Source organism: Aedes aegypti, chromosome 2 (assembly GCF_002204515.2).
Source record: "Aedes aegypti strain LVP_AGWG chromosome 2, AaegL5.0 Primary Assembly, whole genome shotgun sequence".
Taxonomy (NCBI): domain Eukaryota; kingdom Metazoa; phylum Arthropoda; class Insecta; order Diptera; family Culicidae; genus Aedes; species Aedes aegypti.
Window position 1 is genome coordinate 275,850,384 of NC_035108.1, and position 18,190 is coordinate 275,868,573.

At 40.1% G+C, this 18,190-nt stretch overlaps 1 protein-coding gene across 5 annotated transcripts in view; it reads left to right on the plus strand.

Moving 5' to 3' along the window:
- The window catches only part of LOC5572656 (pancreatic triacylglycerol lipase), a 67,621-nt gene extending 49,826 nt beyond the window's left edge, over nucleotides 1-17,795 (plus strand). For all 5 annotated transcript variants that reach the window (XM_021845137.1, XM_021845135.1, XM_021845136.1 and 2 more), the window contains 3 exons: nucleotides 1,600-2,304; nucleotides 16,917-17,085; nucleotides 17,144-17,795. In XM_021845137.1, coding sequence (XP_021700829.1) covers nucleotides 1,600-2,304; nucleotides 16,917-17,085; nucleotides 17,144-17,264 — 995 coding nt within the window. In that variant the 3' untranslated portion in view covers nucleotides 17,265-17,795. The remainder of the gene's footprint in view (nucleotides 1-1,599; nucleotides 2,305-16,916; nucleotides 17,086-17,143) is intronic.
- The last annotated feature ends 395 nt before the right edge of the window (nucleotides 17,796-18,190 follow it).

An 18,190-nucleotide genomic window follows, 5' to 3' on the forward strand; every position in this document is an offset into this window, starting at 1 on the left:
TAGCAGTGAAAAACTCCAACCCCGGAATTTGCTTAAAATCGGCTTCTATATACGTTTCGTCGTACATCACACAGCAGCCATATTTTGTCAGCATCTTCTCGTAGAGCTTCCGTGTCCGAGTTTTAGCCGTCGATTGCTGCCGCTCATTGCGGTTTGGGAAGTTCTGTACCTTGTATGTATGTAGTCCAGGGCCCAGATAGCCGTAGCGGTAAACGCGCAGCTATTCAGCAAGACAAGCTGAGGGTCGTGGGTTCGAATCCTACCGGTCGAGGATGTTTTCGAGTTGGAAATTTTCTCGACTTCCCAGGGCATAGAGTATCTTCGTACCTGCCACACAATATACGCATGCAAAAATGGTCATTGGTATAGTAAGCTCTCAGTTAATAACTGTGGAAGTGTTCATAAGAACACTAAGCTGAGAAGCAGGCTCTGTCCCAATAGGGACGTAACGCCAGAAAGAAGAAGCTCTGCGACATGCCGATCTTTTTAGCCAAATCACGGCTTGAGACGTTGGGATTTGCTTTAATCATCCGCTTCACCTTTCTCTCCGTCTTTTTGTTCTTCGGTCTCGGTTTTCTTCCAGCTCCTTTGCCGTGGTCCAACATCAAACGCTCCTGGAACTGCTTCAACACTCTGGAGACGGTTAAATGATGAATGTTAAACTTTTTTCCCAACTGCCGATGCGACAGGTCAGGAAATTCCAGGTGTTTGCAAAGAATTTATTCTCTCGACTCGCGTTGATTCACCTCCATTTTCATTGAATCGAAAAACACATGACAGCATGTAAACAATACACATCAATGAAAAAGTGTGCAAAATTTGGTGTTCTGATCTATAATAAGGACCCTCCTGTTCCACTGATCCACATCTGTGGGATGGACAACGTTTGAAATTTCTTTCAAAATCGACACTTTTTCGTAAGCAACCGCGATTTTTTTAAACAACTATATTCGACATTGCCAGGCGGGTAATTTTGTTTTGTACAAGGTCACCATGATTTGCAATCATATTTTATTCTAAAAAATGACCCTTAGCTGATCCATAACTGTGGGATGACTGTATCTATGGAAAATGCTTATGAAAACGAACCTGGAAAGTGAGAACTTTTGAGTGGCAAAAATTAAAACATTTCGTGTGAAATGTTTCCCATACAAAGATGAGTATCCGGAATTTGAAGCTGTCCGTAATATGAATCAAAATGGTATACTTCACAGGGGCCTCAAGTGTCTGTAATGTGATTCAAAACGGTAAATGATTTGATGGCGTTGCACGGATGTGACAAATATGCAATCATCAACAATACAAGCGTGAATTTTCATCCTATTGTCAGTTCATTTCCATCAGCACTTCACTATAAATAGGTAAAGCCAGTATAACCCAATCTGCTGAATGCACTTGCATCTTAAAACAACAACTAAAATTCCATCATGGCCCATTGCACATACATACCATTTTATGATTATTGTCTCTTGAGCTCACGTAACGTAATAACATGCACTTTGCATCCACGAAGACAGCATTAAAATCTTCAATTAATAGCCATTTAATCGTTACTTAACCTCTACCTTATTTTTTGCTTTCCTTTACTCTCCTACGCAGCACAAAACCAGCAAGACACCAGCAATGTGTTCAACACCAGTTCGTGCCTGGAGAAACCCTACCGCTGTCCTCATCCGCGAATAAAGTTCTACCTTTACACCAAACGCACCCAGCAAAATCCGGAACTGATCGACGTCCTGGACCAGGAATCCCTCTACAACACCCATTGGAACCCGAAGCACCCAGTGAAAATAGTCATCCACGGGTTCGGTGGGGGTCGCAACCTTTCTCCAAGTCCCGATATGCGAAAGGCTTACTTCATCCGGGGCAATTACAACATCATCATCGTCGATTACGGTTCTGCGGTGACGGAGCCATGTCTGAGTCAGATTGAGTGGGCACCTCGCTTCGGGAGCCTCTGCGTGTCACAACTAGTCAAATATTTGGCCAAGCATCCTCGGGGGGTTCCTCCGGATAGTATGCATCTGATCGGGTACAGTGTGGGGGCGCACATCGCCGGATTGGTGGCAAACTATCTGACGCCGGAAGAGGGCAAGCTGGGCAGAATTACCGGGCTGGATCCAACCATTTTCTTCTACGCTGGAACGAACAATTCGAGGGATTTGGACACGAGTGATGCACATTTTGTGGACATTATCCATACTGGAGCGGGAATTCTGGGCCAATGGAGCGCGAGTGGCCATGCGGATTTTTATGTCAATGGTGGAACTAGTCAGCCGGGGTGTGCGAGCACTACAATATTTCGTGAGTAAATGAAAGTGATATACACTGTAACCTCAATTTCGATTCACTGTAACCACAATCGAGGTTCGCAAATTCAATTGGTTCATAAGTTGAATCAGTTCATAAAGCGAGGGAGTTTAGTTATTAAAGCGAGGTTTTGCTTTTTGTAATCCAGGTACCGTAAAACGTGGTAACTTTGATAGTTTTTTTCCAAAAATAACTTGAATATTAATGCAATTAAAGAATTATAATTTATATTTTTAAAACAAGTACTGGCATCCTTAGCTATCTATTGCAGTTGATAGATTGCCAAAAGATTTATTTCGGATAGATATATATTTTTCATATAATCGAAAGTCGGTTTTCTGTTTTGGGGTAACTTTGATAATGCGGCATCCACAAATTACGTAACGCTCTAGGGGGAGGGGAGGAGTAGGCTCAAGCGTTACGGCTCATACAAAAATTTAATATTTTTCATACAAAAAGCGTTAAGGAGGGGGGGAGGGGGTCCAAAATTTCCAATTTTAGCGTTACGTAATAAATGGACGCTGCCTAATGGAGTATTAATCGATCAAAGATGAATGAATTACGTAACATTTGTAAGGCATTGCATACCTCTGAGCGTTTAACGTTATATGGAAATTCCTGACTTAGATTACAAAAATTGTCCCAGTTTGTGAAAATGCTAATCGCTAAGAGATTCCATATTCTAGTTCTATGATAACAAGGCTGTCAAAGATGAGTGACCATAAAAAAAGAAGATAAGTGACCAACTATTCAAAACTACATGAAATAGTGATCGTAGAACAGATTGTTTGTAATCGTTTCGAAAATGCTAAAATCGCATCAGTTTTTAATATTCGTAAATAAAACCTCAAATGTTCTTGATTCAAATGAAAACAGCTCTGACATTAAGTGTCACACTAATATTCATTAGTTTTGAATACGTTTTGCTTAACCGATTAACAGAAGTTTTGATATATTGTTTAGTATGTGGTGGGAAACGCACTATCAAAGTTACCCGCATTATCAAAGATACCCCGTTTTACGGTACTTAAAAACAAATCATTGCAAATATTACAAAACAATATGCCTTTTTAGTATGCTAAAAATATTAATGTACCAGCAGTTCCATTTCTTACCGCAAAAAAATATCCCAAATCGCGATAATTTTTTTGTTTCTCAATATTTTTGCACCATTTTTTCACAAGTTATCAAAAAACTCTTCTTATGTAAGAATCCCTGTCGATTTCGATGTTCCTTGGGGGACCGACATTCTCCATGGAATGTTTTTTAGGCGGTAATTTTGTTTCTGGTACATTTATCAAAAAAAAATATATATATAAAATGTGGGCTATACAATGCCAGGTAATAAGGAGTTACTCTTAAGAAATCATTAAAATCGGTTTAGTATTCTTGGATGTTTTTTTATGTATTCAAGATATTTTTGGCCAGTATTATACCAAAACCCTAAATGATGATTACTCATAGACGGCTGCACCAAATTGCTTCATTTTTTTTTTCAATACATACTCTCATGCATTGTTCCGAAGAGTTAATATCCGAATACTATAAAGAAATCTGTAGCCTGAGAAATTTACGTGGGTTATGGCTACGCGTCGGTCCCCAAGGATTTTTGAATATCTTCGAATCCATATGACCAATGATCAAAATCGATACACATTCTTAGAATAGAAGAGTTTTTTGAAATTTGTGAAAAAATGGTGCTGAAACATTCAGAAGCAAAGAAATTATCGTGATATGAGTATACTTTTGTGGTGGAAAAAAGACTGCCGGTAGAGGGGTTAATTACTTGCATGGTTCTTAATCATTCTAAATTATGTTCAAGTCAAGATCTTAGAAAAAAAAACTTGGAGTTCAGGCTTATGATACTTCGTTAGTACATCATTTCTAAGAACAAGAATATCCCACAACTCTAGTCAATAAAGGTTGTTACATTTTTCAACATTGTTTATTTCGACAAGATTCCCGTTTTGGTAACTTGGTGAGAACAATAAGTATTCTACTTCACCCAAAAACTTCTTGAAATAAAAACTATCAATCTACCTATGTAAAAAGTTATCTTATAATTATAATGGTGTTTTGATATGGCACCGACCCCCAACTATTCATAAAAACTACCGAAAAACTAAGCATTACATATACTTTGCATTTGGATAAAATGAACAAATTGATATGAAAAATTGCGAAAAAACAGACTTGTATGTTGCCTCGGCTTCACGTAGGGCGATTTTGTCGCCTTCAGACTTCGAGAGGAAGAAGTGTTGTCGTGCTTTCCTCAGTAAATTACGGAGACAACGCAGCTCGGAAGTCCACCACGGTTTGCTGGAAGGTGAGTTAATCGTACGTCGTTTGCGCGGGACCAAAGCGTCACAAATTTCGAGAAGCTTGTTGTAAAACGCTGCAGACAATTCGTCGACCGTACCGGTTTGCTCGAGAATACTCCAGTCAACGTTGAAGTCATACTCCACTCTGTCAGCATCGTCATCGAGTGTGGCTGGAATACTAACACTCACGTCGAGAAGTAAAATGAATGGCGCATGGTGGTTGTCAATGGGTAATAGTGGGGCGGGAGGTTGAACTAGATCCAGTAGCTCTGGCAGACTTACGAAAACAAGATCAAGGAGTCGATTGTTGATGTTCTCGAAATTGTTCACTTGTCGCAGGCCTGTAGCGAAAAGGGTTTCAATGAGAGATTTCTCTTGTTCCGAAGAAGCATTCGAGGGAATGTATCCGTTCAGCTCGTCGTCCATCTGCCATCGCAAATTTGGGAGGTTGAAGTCCCCCACGGAGAGAACAATATCATCTGCTGAAACACTGTTTACGAGGCCCTGTACTGCATTTGCGTGGGCAGAATATCGGTCGGCGGACGAGTTAGGAGCGAGGAGTAGAGTGAGCGATTGTCCAACTTCATTCGAACCGCAACCTGCTCTAATTGATCGCAATCCGACAGTGGGAACATTTCACAACGAAGATGATGCTTAACGGCAATCAGCACGCCACCACCACGTGCATGCTGACTGTTTACTCTACTGCGGTCGCAACGGAAGAACGTGTAGTCGGGAGAAATTTCTGTACTATCTATGTCATCACGGAGCCAGGTTTCAGTGAAAACAAGCACGTCATAATCACAACTAGACAGTATCAAACGGAGACGAGAAATCTTGGTGCGCATTCCTCGTACGTTTTGGTAGTATACTGCTATGCTGGATCTCGGTGAAATGTCGCTCGATGGTGGTGTGCTTGGAGCGTGACGATCAATGCGTTGAGCTTGGCTGCTGGAATCAGTAGAAATTACTGGGAGGTAGTTGTTCTCGATGCTAGAATACTTGCCTGCGAGGACGGGTTGGGAGACCCCCTCTTCGATTTCGTACGCAGGACCGGGATGGCTGCAGGACGCTGGCAGGAGAGGCTCGACTGCGACGAAGGAATTGGGGTCTCCCATAAGGCTTGCAGGCATGCATCCCGGGGACGACGATGGAAGCGTTGATTGAGATGAAAGTTGGGCTAATGATGGTTGGCTTGATGTCAGAGATCTGATGCTGTCGATTGTTGAGGTTACGATACACTTTGATGAGTTACTGCCATAACCAATGTGAGGTAGACTGCCAAAGGTGGTGCGAATTACTGACGGAGAAGTGTTTTTAACGTGATTGTACTTGCCTGCGAGAACGGGTTGGAAGGGAGTATCCACATTCGTACGCAGGACCGGGATGGCTGCTGGACGCTGGCAGGAGTGGCTCGACTGCGACGAAGGGATTGGGAGCTTCTATGAGGCTTGCAGGCGCGCATCCCGGGGATTGAAGTTGTGCTGAAGAAAATTTGCTCAATGATGATGAAACGTTGCAACCTTTCGAAGAAGTTCTAAGTTCGTTCGTTGATGAAGAAATATTTCGCCAATTCGAGGAAAATTCGATCCATTCAGAAGACGGATTGGGGGCAGTGTGCGTAGGGCTGTCAAAAGTGGTGCAAATTACTGGACGAGAAGCGTTTTTAGGATGGGAGTACTTGCCTGCTGGAGCGAGTTGGGAGACCTCTTCTCCACACTCATACGCAGGGCCGGGATGACTGCTGGACGCTGGCAGGAGTGGCTCGACTGCGACGAGGGGATTGAGGGCTCCCATAAGGCTTGCAGGCGTGCATCCCGGAGCTGAAGATGACGAGTGTTGACTTGATGAATCTAGCTCAGATCCATTACGGGGGTGGCAGGTGATGAAGCAGCTTGAGGAGTTAACAGTGAAGGCGTTGTCGTCAGCGGGAACCGAAATTTTGGGGCTCCGTAGTCTTCAAATTCTCGAAACAGTAGTCCCTCTGGCCATGTCTCAGGATCAAGCGCAATTTGTTGTAAGGAAGGATCCAAACCAATTTTAAACGAGACGAAGGAAAGAGATTCGATTGTTCTTCCCTTCGGTACAAGCTTGACGATGGGTGGATCTGCGTCAATATTGAGGTTTGCTTTAACCATGGCACTCACAGCTTCCACAGTGACGTCAGGGCGAATCTTTGAGAGGTACAACCAAAACCGTTGAATATCTTCTTTCTTGCAGATAGGGATCGATGGGTCATTTTCTTGAGGTTTTTTACTGCCTACTTGACAGGTTTCAGATGCACGTGCCACAGGCTCGGCCATGCGTGGGCGCTTTGAACCTCTTCGTTGGTTAATAATAGGCCATTGTACACTTGAAGCTGGAGTCGAACCCGGGTGGGGCTTTGAATTCAGTTGTTTTATTTCCGTGCGAAGCTCAGTTATTGCAGACGTCAGAGATGCAAGAGGTGAAGTCTCATCGGCTTGGCACGAAATGGCACGGAAGTGGGAATTCTCAAACAGGTCGGCACATTTGTCGCTCATCCAGAAAAGATTCTTCTTGTGCGTCGTGAAATACGATAACATCGCTCTTGTAGCACCCGAGCATTCGTTAATGTGGAACGTAGCACCACAATAACCACGGCAAACTACAAATTCAATGCCATTTATGGCCTTCGCGCATTTTCCACAATTTTTAACCATCTTGACAACTCGTTTAGATCGCCAATAAGCCGGTTTACTTTTTCCAAATGTAGATGGCGCGTATGTGTGGAAACGCTGCTCAAATGTACAATTGTCACGAAAGTGGAATAAGAGTACAGCGGGTTGTAGCTATTGTTGAAATAATGAAACACTATACGGTAGATTTTTCGCAATATTCACGCTGACCACTCGAAAACCTCGATAACACAGCGGTACACAAAACGATAATCACAAGAGCAACACAAAAAGTGACTAAAAAAGATCGATTTTACCCGATTAAAAACGCAAGTAATTGCCGGTATGAAACGTAAACAGATCAGTGCGAATTAAGGGTATAATATCATATTGCTCTGTTGTTTACTTATTAAAACATTTAAATTATGTGAATCTGTTTTGTTTTTCTTTGCATTCTTTTCGAATTTTGAATATAATTTTTGACGGAAGGCGTCTAAAGTCAGTATTTTAACAAAAATGGTATTTTTTTCTCAATCTGATTGCAGTGAATTCTGCTGTCAAATTTCAAGGTTTCTAGAGAAAACTGCAAAGACTATTACGCGTCTTTTACACTGGTTCTTAAGAAATTTCTTCTCAGATTCCTCCAACAGTTTAGAATTCTTTAGAGATTTTTTTCCAGCATATTTACAGGGGCTGCTTCAGAGATTTCTTTTCAGATTCATTTACCAATTCTCCAAATCTTCCATTGGCGTTTTAGGGATGCTTAGTGGGATCGCCTTAGAATTTGATTCAGGAGATTTTTGAACAATCCGATGCTTCAGTAATTACTATAATTATGGTGAAAGTAATTCTCAGTAATTTATCTAGATATTCATCGACTAACTCTTTCATAGATTGTCCCAGTTGTTACTTTAGGAGATTTTCCAAAGATTCCTACCAGATTTTTTCCCAATAAAAATCCAGATAGGTTCATTCCAGAGTTTTAAAAGAGTTATCCTTGAAAAAACAACGGAAAAATAATTTGCATATTTGGGAAACTTCTAAAATGTTTCCTGGATGAATTCCTGAAAGAAACTTATAGAAATCTTCAACGACAATTTTGTGTAAATCCTAGAAAATGCCTGGAGAAACTACTTGTTAAAGTCTTATAAATGTCCTTAAAGAGAAACCAGCATGAGCATGATCTAGAGAAAAGAGTCATTGGATAAATTCTTGATGACTTAAGACTTTCTTGAAAAAAAATGAAAGAATCTTTGAAGAAATTCCTGATAAAATCATTGACGTAGTTTTTGTAATTAACCTCAGTAGATTTCCTGATTTCCTAAAAATAAACTGGTGGAAGGATTCCTTTGGAAAGCCGAAAAGAACTTCTGAAGGAATCTTTGGAAGAAACTCTCTGGACAAACACCTGAATCAATTCCTGGATAAAATAATGTAGAAATTCATACAAAAATACTATCAGTTATACTTGTCGTAGTGTCATGAAGAATTCCCAAAAAAAAAATCTATCAAAAATTTTAAGAGAAATGTCAGGTAAGAATAAATTAAAGAATTATTATCCCTTTACGATCTCTGGTTGATTCTTGTCTGGTCTCTATATGTTTTTTTTTTTCAGGCGAGATCCTATTTTCAAGACACTAAGTAACTACCAGCCCTGTTAAGCAAGTGATTAATAATTTATGTACTGTCGTGAATCGCAAGTCAGCGCATTATGTAAAAAATAGGCATTGATTAATGGTACTGAGAATTTTCTGCGCGTTTTTGTCTATTTTAATAAAAAATATCATCGAATCTAAAAACTTTCGGGCTGATTGCACTTAACAAGATTGAGTCTCTTTGTAAATGATTCAACAAACAGAAACTCCTTCAAGTATTTCGCTGGAATTTCTATAACAATTCTGCTAGCACTTTTAGTGTTACTTTATTTTTTAGGGACCGTAGCAGTAAACACGAAGCTTACCATGAGAAATCAAAAGCATTATCAGCAATCGCCAGCAGCACAACGCTAGTTCTGTGTATAACAAGTGAGCTTTGCTTAAGATGCGTATACTCAGTACACGATACTACCGGTCTTGGATTAATCCATGTATTGTTCCAACTTTCAATTGTTGTATTTAGGAGATTTTTGATTTCCATGCAATACAGTAATTTGTCAATAAAAACTTCCAAAAATGCTAATGGCAATTTATCCAAGAAGATCTACATCTTCGATTGTCCTACCCAGGTATTTTTGTGCGTTGGACTTGTCCTACCCACTTCCTGCGCCACTGAGTGAAGGTATCTACCGATGAAACCATACACTCTTAAAAATAATGGAAATTACTGTGGACGTAATTCTTAGTATGACTGAATGACACATGATGTAAATGATAAAACGACACAAAAACGTGTTCTTTAAGATGTAATGAACAAAAAATTTAATTTTACACGTTAAAGGACACGAAAACGTTGTAACTATGATCGGCATTTCCCGAATCAGACGCTATGATATTTGAAATGTGACATAAACTCACGTCATACGGCTCGTTACTTTTATGTGCATCCAAAAGACGTAAAATCACATGATTTTTTCGGAGTATGTAGATCTTTCGCACATGTTTTTATGAGCCTAAACTAGTATAAATATTGTTAATAAATTTACGAAGAATCGCTGGTAACGCTTGTAGATCTGAAGGCCTGTACTCGAAGCAGCTCGAACAACTTTGAAAGATCGATTACCTCAAAACTTGTCGGAGCTTGTGTTCCTGAGACTATTTTTGAATAAAAGTTTTTCATATGCCTTGGAGAAATCAGTAGTTATTCTCATAGATCTGAAGATCTGAACTCAAAGGAGTTTTAGGATAACCTCCAATAGTCGCTGAACTCAAAACATGATAGACCTAACATTATTAACTAGTGTGGACATTCTCCTAGTTAGCAAGGTTCTGAAAAATAACTTGTTGCGTTTGAAAATCAGTTGACCTGTATCTAAATAGTTCATGGATAACTCTAAAGTATTTGTTTTCGTTGAGTTCACTTTTACCTACACAAAAATAGATGTTCGAAAGAAAATCAACCTATTCTGTAACTCTTTTAAAATCTCATAAAACCTCAAGATTGTTTTATTTGATGGGAGCAAAAGACCGTTATCATAAGACTTACAGCAATTATAACTTTGAAACTCGAAGTTTTCAATACAAACTTTTAAGGAACAACAAATAGTGAAAGAATATGGCTATTTGTAGCACCTACTTGCAGCACAGCCTTCCATACCGATACACCTGGAGATCACCCCAGCAGACAGAATCACAAATCGACCACGTTCTGATTGATGGACGGCACTTCTCCGACATTATCGACGTGAGGACCTATCGTGGCGCTAACATCGACTCTTGTCACTATCTAGTAATAGTTAAACTGCGCCCAAAACTCTCCATCGTTAACAACTCACGATACCGACGGCCGCCCCGGTATGACCTAGAGCGGCTTAAGCAACAGGATGTCGCAACTGCGTACGCGCAGCACCTCGAGGCTGCATTACCGGAAGAGGGTGAGCTGGACGACGCCCCTCTTGAGGACTGCTGGAGATCAGTGAAAGCAGCTATCAACAATGCAGCTGAGAGCAACGTCGGAACGGAGTCAACGTGGCGTTTTGTTCGACTAGGAATATAGGTAGATTCTGAAGAAGATGAATGAAGCGCGGTAGGCCATGTTGCAGAAAGGGACCTGACAGAACGGTAATGGCAACAGCAGACCCGCCTCTTTCGGGAGAAAAGACATTGCCTGGAGGAGCTGAGACAGCTGTGCCGATCTCAAGAAACACGTAAGTTCTATCAGAAGCTCAACGCATCCCGCAACGACATCTAGCTGCGAGCCGAGATGTATAGGGACAAGGATGGGAGCATTTTGACGGATGAGCGTGAGGTTATCGAAAAGTGGCATTTCGACGAACACCTGAAAGGCGCTGAGAGTACACGCAATGAAGGATGGGACTACGGACAAAATGCCTTCGTCAGTACTGCAGGCGATGGAAACCTACCAGCTCTCACTTTAAGGGAGGTTAAAGATGCTATTCATTAAGAACAATAAAGCTGTTGGTTAGGATGGTATCGGAGCTGAACTCATAAAGATGGGCCCGGAAAGGCTGGCCATTTGTCTGCACCGATAGGCACAATCTGGAAACAGAACAGCTACCGGAAGAGTGGAAGGAAGGGGTAATACCTCATCCACAAGAAAGGCGACAAGTTAGATTGTGAGAACTTTCGAGCGATCACTATTCTAAATGCGGCCTACAAAGTATTATCCCAGATCATCTTCCGTCGTCTGTCACCTGTAGTGAACGAGTTCTTGGGAAGTCGTCAAGCCGGCTTCGTTGACGGCCGATTAACAACGGACCAGATTTTTGCTGTACGGCAAATCCTCCAAAAATGTCGTGAATACCAGGTCCCAACGCATCACCTTTTCATTCAATTTCAAGGCGGCATACGACAGTATCGACCACGTAGAGCTATGGAAAATCATGGACGAGAACAGCTTTCCCGGGAAGCTCACAAGACTGATAAGATCGAAGGTGTGCAAAATTGTGTGAAGGTTTAAGGCGAACACTCCAGTTCGTTTGGATCCCGCCGGGGACTACGACAAGGTGATGGACTTTCGTGCCTGTTGTTCAATATTGCGCTAGAAGGTGTTATGCGGAGAGCCGGGCTTAACAGCCGGGGTACGATTTTTACGAGATCCAGTCAATTTGTTTGCTTCGCGGATGATATGGACATCGTCGGCCGAACATTTGAAAAGGTGGCAGACCTGTACACCCGCCTGAAACGCGAGGCAGCAAAAGTTGGGCTGGTGGTGAATGCGACCAAGACAAAGTGCATGCTAGCTGGTAGGGCCGAGCGCGACAGGGCTCGCCTAGGTAGCAGTGTTACGATAGGCGGGGATACGTTCGAGGTGGTCGACAAGTTCGTCTACCTTGGATCCTTGCTGACGGCTGACAATAACGTTAGCCGTGAAATACGGAGGCGCATCATCAGTGGAAGTCGGGCCTACTATGGCCTCCAGAAGAAGCTGCGGTCAAGAAAGATTCACGCCCGCACCAAATGTACCATGTACAAAACGCTCATAAGGCCGGTAGTCCTCTACGGGCACGAAACGTGGACGATGCTCGAGGAGGACCTGCAAGCACTTGGAGTCTTCGAACGTCGGGTGCTTAGGACGATCTTCGGCGGTGTGCAGGAGAACGGTGTGTGGCGGAGAAGGATGAACCACGAGCTCGCCCAACTCTACGGCGAACCCAGTATCCAGAAGGTGGCCAAATCTGGAAGGATACGATGGGCAGGGCATGTTGCTAGAATGCCGGACAGCAACCCTGCAAAGATGGTGTTCGCTTCGGATCCGGTTGGTACAAGAAGGCGAGGAGCGCAGCGAGCTAGGTGGGCGGATCAAGAGCGTATCGATTTGGCGAGCGTGGGGCAGAACCGAGTATGGAGAGATGCAGCCACGAACCGAGTATTGTGGCGTGAAATTGTTGATTCAGTGTTATCTATGTAGACTAAATAAATGAATGAATTTGAACAAAAATGTTATTCATTATGTTATCAAAAAAAAAATCATTTCGTGATTTTTCATAGCTAAATTATAACAACATTTGTTATTAGCAATTGCGCTCATATTTTTGTAATAAATTGTGTTATAAATTAAAACATTTTTTGTTATTATAACTGATTTTTGTTACATTCCTCCATCAACTCAAAATGCTTCTAACCCAAATGAAACAAAATTTGTTATTTTTAACAAATCTTGATATATTTGTGCTACAATTTAGTTGTAATCCACGGGTTTTCTATGCGATTATTGTTAGTTTTGAAAACAAATCTACTTATCTCCCTGAATCAGAATATGATGCCAAATCCTCAACAATGCAATAAATATGGAAATATTGAATTTCGAGAATATCACTTAAAACGCCTGAATGTAGGCAATTTTCAAAGATATTTCAAACTTTCTAACAGAAATATATTTGTTTAAAAAAAAATAACGAATTGGTGGGAATTTTGATGATAACATCTGGTTTGAAGATTATTATTTAACTTTATTTGAGTGGCTTTTCGCCCTTGGCGATCTGTTTTGGAGATATATTTTCAACATGCTAACAAACATTTAGGCTGACACCATGTTGATACCTTTGTTAAGAATAAGAAGTTTATTGATGTATGTCAATACCACAATGAACATGATTTTACGTTGTTACATTAGGGATGGTCCATTAATTACGTAAGGGATTATGGGGGGAGAAGGGGTTTGAGATTTCTTACGCGTCATACAAATTATTTTCAATTTTCATACAATAAATCTTATCATAGGGGGAGGGGGGGTCTAAAAACTGCAAAAATTGTCTTACGTAATTAATGGACCGCCCCTTACTTTCAAAGAAATAAACACTCTTTTACACCAAAAACTTCCCAACACACAGTTTGATAATAGCTAAGACAAACCACATTCATTTGCTACAGGTTACATTGATATTGGTGCTCTATTAGTAAGAAATAAAATCGAGTGTGATGGTGATCAATTTCACCCGCATTTGCGGTAGTGTATTTACAAGGTTAAAATTTCGTCTAGTCCGGTCTTTCTGACATGGCCTGATTCGCTACTCAAGACATAGTAACGCACATGCGCTAGCGTCTGTACACAAAAACTCGCTAAAAGGTAACGCGAAAAATATTTGTATGTCGAAATGAATCTGACGGTATAATTCTAAAAATTGGGAACATTTTTTGAAAAAATATTTTGTACCGGTTGTACGTAATGATAATGACTACCACGGCTACCAAATATGTTTTTGATCAATGCACAGTGGTTTAAAACCCAAAAAACACGATCATCAGCTTTTTCAGTATCAAAGTGTGAAAATATTGCCATACTATTTTCCGCAAAGTTACTGCATATGTGAAGCAGCAACTTTTGACATTCACAAATTTTTGATTAATTTACTCATAAGTGATATAAAATTTTTATTTTCTCTGTTTGTCGTTAAAAGCAATTGGTGTCTTCGACAAAGTTGTTGGAATTGTTAAAAGAAAAAAAAGTTGTCGAAGACACTGTAACTTCTTCTTCTTTCTGGCGTTACGTCCCCACTGGGAGAGAGCCTGCTTCTCAGTGTTCTTATGAGCACTTCCACAGTTATTAACTGAGAGCTTACTATGCCATGACTATTTTTGCATGCGTATATCGTGTGGCAGGTACGACGATACTCTATGCCCTGGGAAGTCGAGAAAATTTCCAACCCGAAAAGATCCTCGACCGGTGGGATTCGAACCCACCACCCTCAGCTTGGTCTTGCTGGATAGCTGCGCGTTTACCGCTACGGCTATCTGGGCCCCTTTAACTTTAACACTTTAACTCTATCTATTAAAATAAAGGATTTATAGTAATTTTCATATAAAAACCACTTCAAAAGTACAACTACTCACTGAACTTTTTTCGCAGCGATTTTCATGGCTTACAATGTTCTAGGACTGTTTCGTTGGGCCCAGATAGCCGTAGCGGTAAACGCGTAGCTATTCAGCATGACCATGCTGAGGGTCGTGGGTTCGAATCCCACTGGTCGAGGATCTTTTCGTAAAGGAAATTTTCTCGATTCCCAGGGCATAGAGTATCATCGTACCTGCCACACGATATACACATGCAAAAATGGTCAATCGGCAAAGATAGCTCTCAGTCAATAACTGTGGAAGTGCTCATAAGAACACTAATCTGAGAAGCAGGCATTGTCCCAGTTGGGACGTAACGCCAGAAAGAAGAAGAATGTTCTAGGACTATGTATATATTATCAAAATACAAAACTTTGCTGAACATACCAAGACAATATCTTCATTTTTTCGATGAGTTCTAAGCATTTTATTGTGGAAAATTCACGTTTTTACACTAAAATATCTCGAAAAGTTGCAAAAAGGTGCAAACAAAATTACATACATTAGAAAGAGTAACATATCTACTATGTTTTCCAGGTGGACTCATTCGTGTCTTCGGATGCCTTTGCCACTTTTCTGCCAGTTGAAAACTTGAATATTTTTACTTATATGTATTGATTATGCGTGTGTGAGCACTATTTATAACTACGCATAACTGAGATGATGTCAATACTGAAACACCAGAAATTAAAAAAAAGTTATCTACTATCTATTAGCATTTTCTTACGATGTGGAACCATCTACACCGTTTAGTTTCTTTGGAGTAGTTCCACTAACATGCTTTTTCAATTCATAACTCGAGCTTATGAAAAGTGAGATTTAAGCCTTCTCAGCTATTAGTATCGAACAAAGCCATACATGCAGAAACTTAATTATTCAGGTGAGGAGGGAACTGAGTGAACCAAATTTGGATGTTTCTATTTAGTACACTTGAGATAAGAATAATTAATTGAATAAAATTTGTTTCGCCCATTGTATAGTACACGTATACACGTAAAAAAGTTGTATGGTAAGAACTACCATTTCAGGGAGATCACTTGAGCACTCACACCGGCTCATCAGACCAGAAATGCGCTTGATTTTACCATGTCTGTAGTCGAAATCAGATTGATGAAATTTATTTCTGTAAATGTCAGTTTATTATTAACGTAGTAAATTGTTCTGAAACATCAGGGTTTTCCAGTGTACATATGTAACAAATTAATTATTAAGATAAACAAGAGAATGACTTTTCGCTCGAAAACTTCAAACTTAAAGCTTTCAATGATAGTTATCTCAATTATGCGTAGTTATAATGAGTTATAAATAGTGCTCAGATACGCATAATCAATACTTATAAGTAAAAACATTCAATTTTTCAACTGTCAGAAAAGTGGCAAAGACACGCGAAGACATGGATGAGCTCACCTGGAAAACAGTAGAGACACGTAGAGATGTTGGTCTTTCTATTGCATGCAATTTTGTTTGCAACGTACGTGCAAACGTAAATTTTCCACAATAAAATGCTTAGAACTCATAGAAAAAATGAAGATATTGTCTTGGTATGTTCATCAATGTTTTGTATTCTGAAAATATATACATAGTCCTAGAACATTGTAAGCCATGAAAATCGCTGCGAAAAAAGTTAAGTGAGTATTTGTTCTTTTGAAGTGGTTTTTATATGAAAATCGCTATAAATCCTTTATTTTGATAGATAGAGCTAAAGTGTCTGCAACAACTTTTCTTCATTTAACAATTCCAACTTTGTCGAAGACACCAATTGCTTTTAACGACAAACAGAGAAAATAAAAATTTTATATCACTTATGAGTAAATCAATCAAAAATTTGTGAATGTCAAAAGTTGCTGCTTAATATAAACAGTAACTTTGCCGATTATAGTATGGCAATATTTTCACTCTTTGATACTGAAAAAGCTGATGATCGTGTTTTTTGGGTTTCAAACCACTGTGCAATGCTTTCATTTACGAGAAATTTGAAGTTAGATGCCTTTCCACATACGAAATTAAACGAGAAAACATCTGCTGACCAACTGTGAACAAAAGCAAAGCAGGTGATCCATTAAATTTTTAATAAGGATAGTAGAATGAGAAAAAATGTTGTTTATTAAATGGAATGGATCAATGCCACCCCGTTGTCCAATGATATTCTGTTTTACTATTTCAAAATCGTTCAACCTCGTCTTCCATATTTCCATTTTCAGAAACGCTCGCCTGTGACCACACCAAAGTAACGCCGTACTTTATAGAATCGATCAACAGTGAACGTGGCTTCTGGGCTGGCCCCTGTTCCACGTTGGTGTCCTATCTGCTGGGCTGGTGCGAACCCAAGGATTCCGATTACGTCCTGATGGGGGAACACGTTTCCCATAGGTGAGTGAAGTGGTTCAATTGAAATGTAGAAAACTTACAACATTTTCGTTGTTTTTAGGGCCCGAGGAGTGTACTACGTAACGACGAACGCGAAACCACCCTACGCCAGAGGTTTTCCGGGGAAAAATCGACGCACGGCCAAAAACAGCGAATACAGTGGCGTTCGACGGCGGAAGTGATCCTGATCGACTTCCGATTAGTCCAGTCATCGAAAGCAAAATGGTTGTGATACAAGTATGCAATTGCATCTAGCAGCATAGAGCAACGGAAATCAAACGCCGAAATCAGTGACATAAAAGCCGTATTTGTAGTAAATTGTATTTAATGAGTAGGAGATAGGAGTGTAGAACAGAGCTCAGACAGAGTGTAGAAACTAACATGGGGAAAGTTCAAATGCGCAGCAGATTAACACTTAAGCAGTAAGAAGGTAGGCACGTAGGAGGGAAACGTCGAATAATTTATGCACTTTGGCTAGAAGTGACCAGATTGTAAGTGAAATAAATGCTTCAAATAGATTAAACTAGCAACTCGCCAAATAGATTTAAGATTACAGGAGAAATGGTACGTGGAGTGCCAAACGAAACAAGTGTTACCGGTTCTGAGGAATGTCACCTCGTAGAAATGTAGCAGTGGTGATCAAATTAACGTGTGCTAACCTAAGGACTTGCAAATAAAGTGTTCATTTATACCGCAGGATTGCGAATGAAAAACGTCTTTGATTCTCAACAGTTTAATATATACGTATCTTTATTGTTGCCTCATAGTTTTAAATGATTTATTATAGTTGCTGTTTTTTCTTGTTTAGGTTTTATCTTCGATTGCTGTTGTAGCCATTGTACCGCACTTCTCATTTGATTCCTAAGGGTCAGCAATTGATTACCTTTTGATTTTCTCATTTTCAACACATTTATTTTAGAGCCTACATTCGCTCGCGAACACGATGAAGAAACGTATTTTTCCATATAGTTGTTTTACATACGATGAATGCTATATCATAGGAATGGTTGGTATTTGATTCGCTTTTTACATGGGAGACTAGTGTAATCGAACTCGAAACTAATGGTTCTTAATTATATTATTTCATTTATTTTAATATCTTATCACT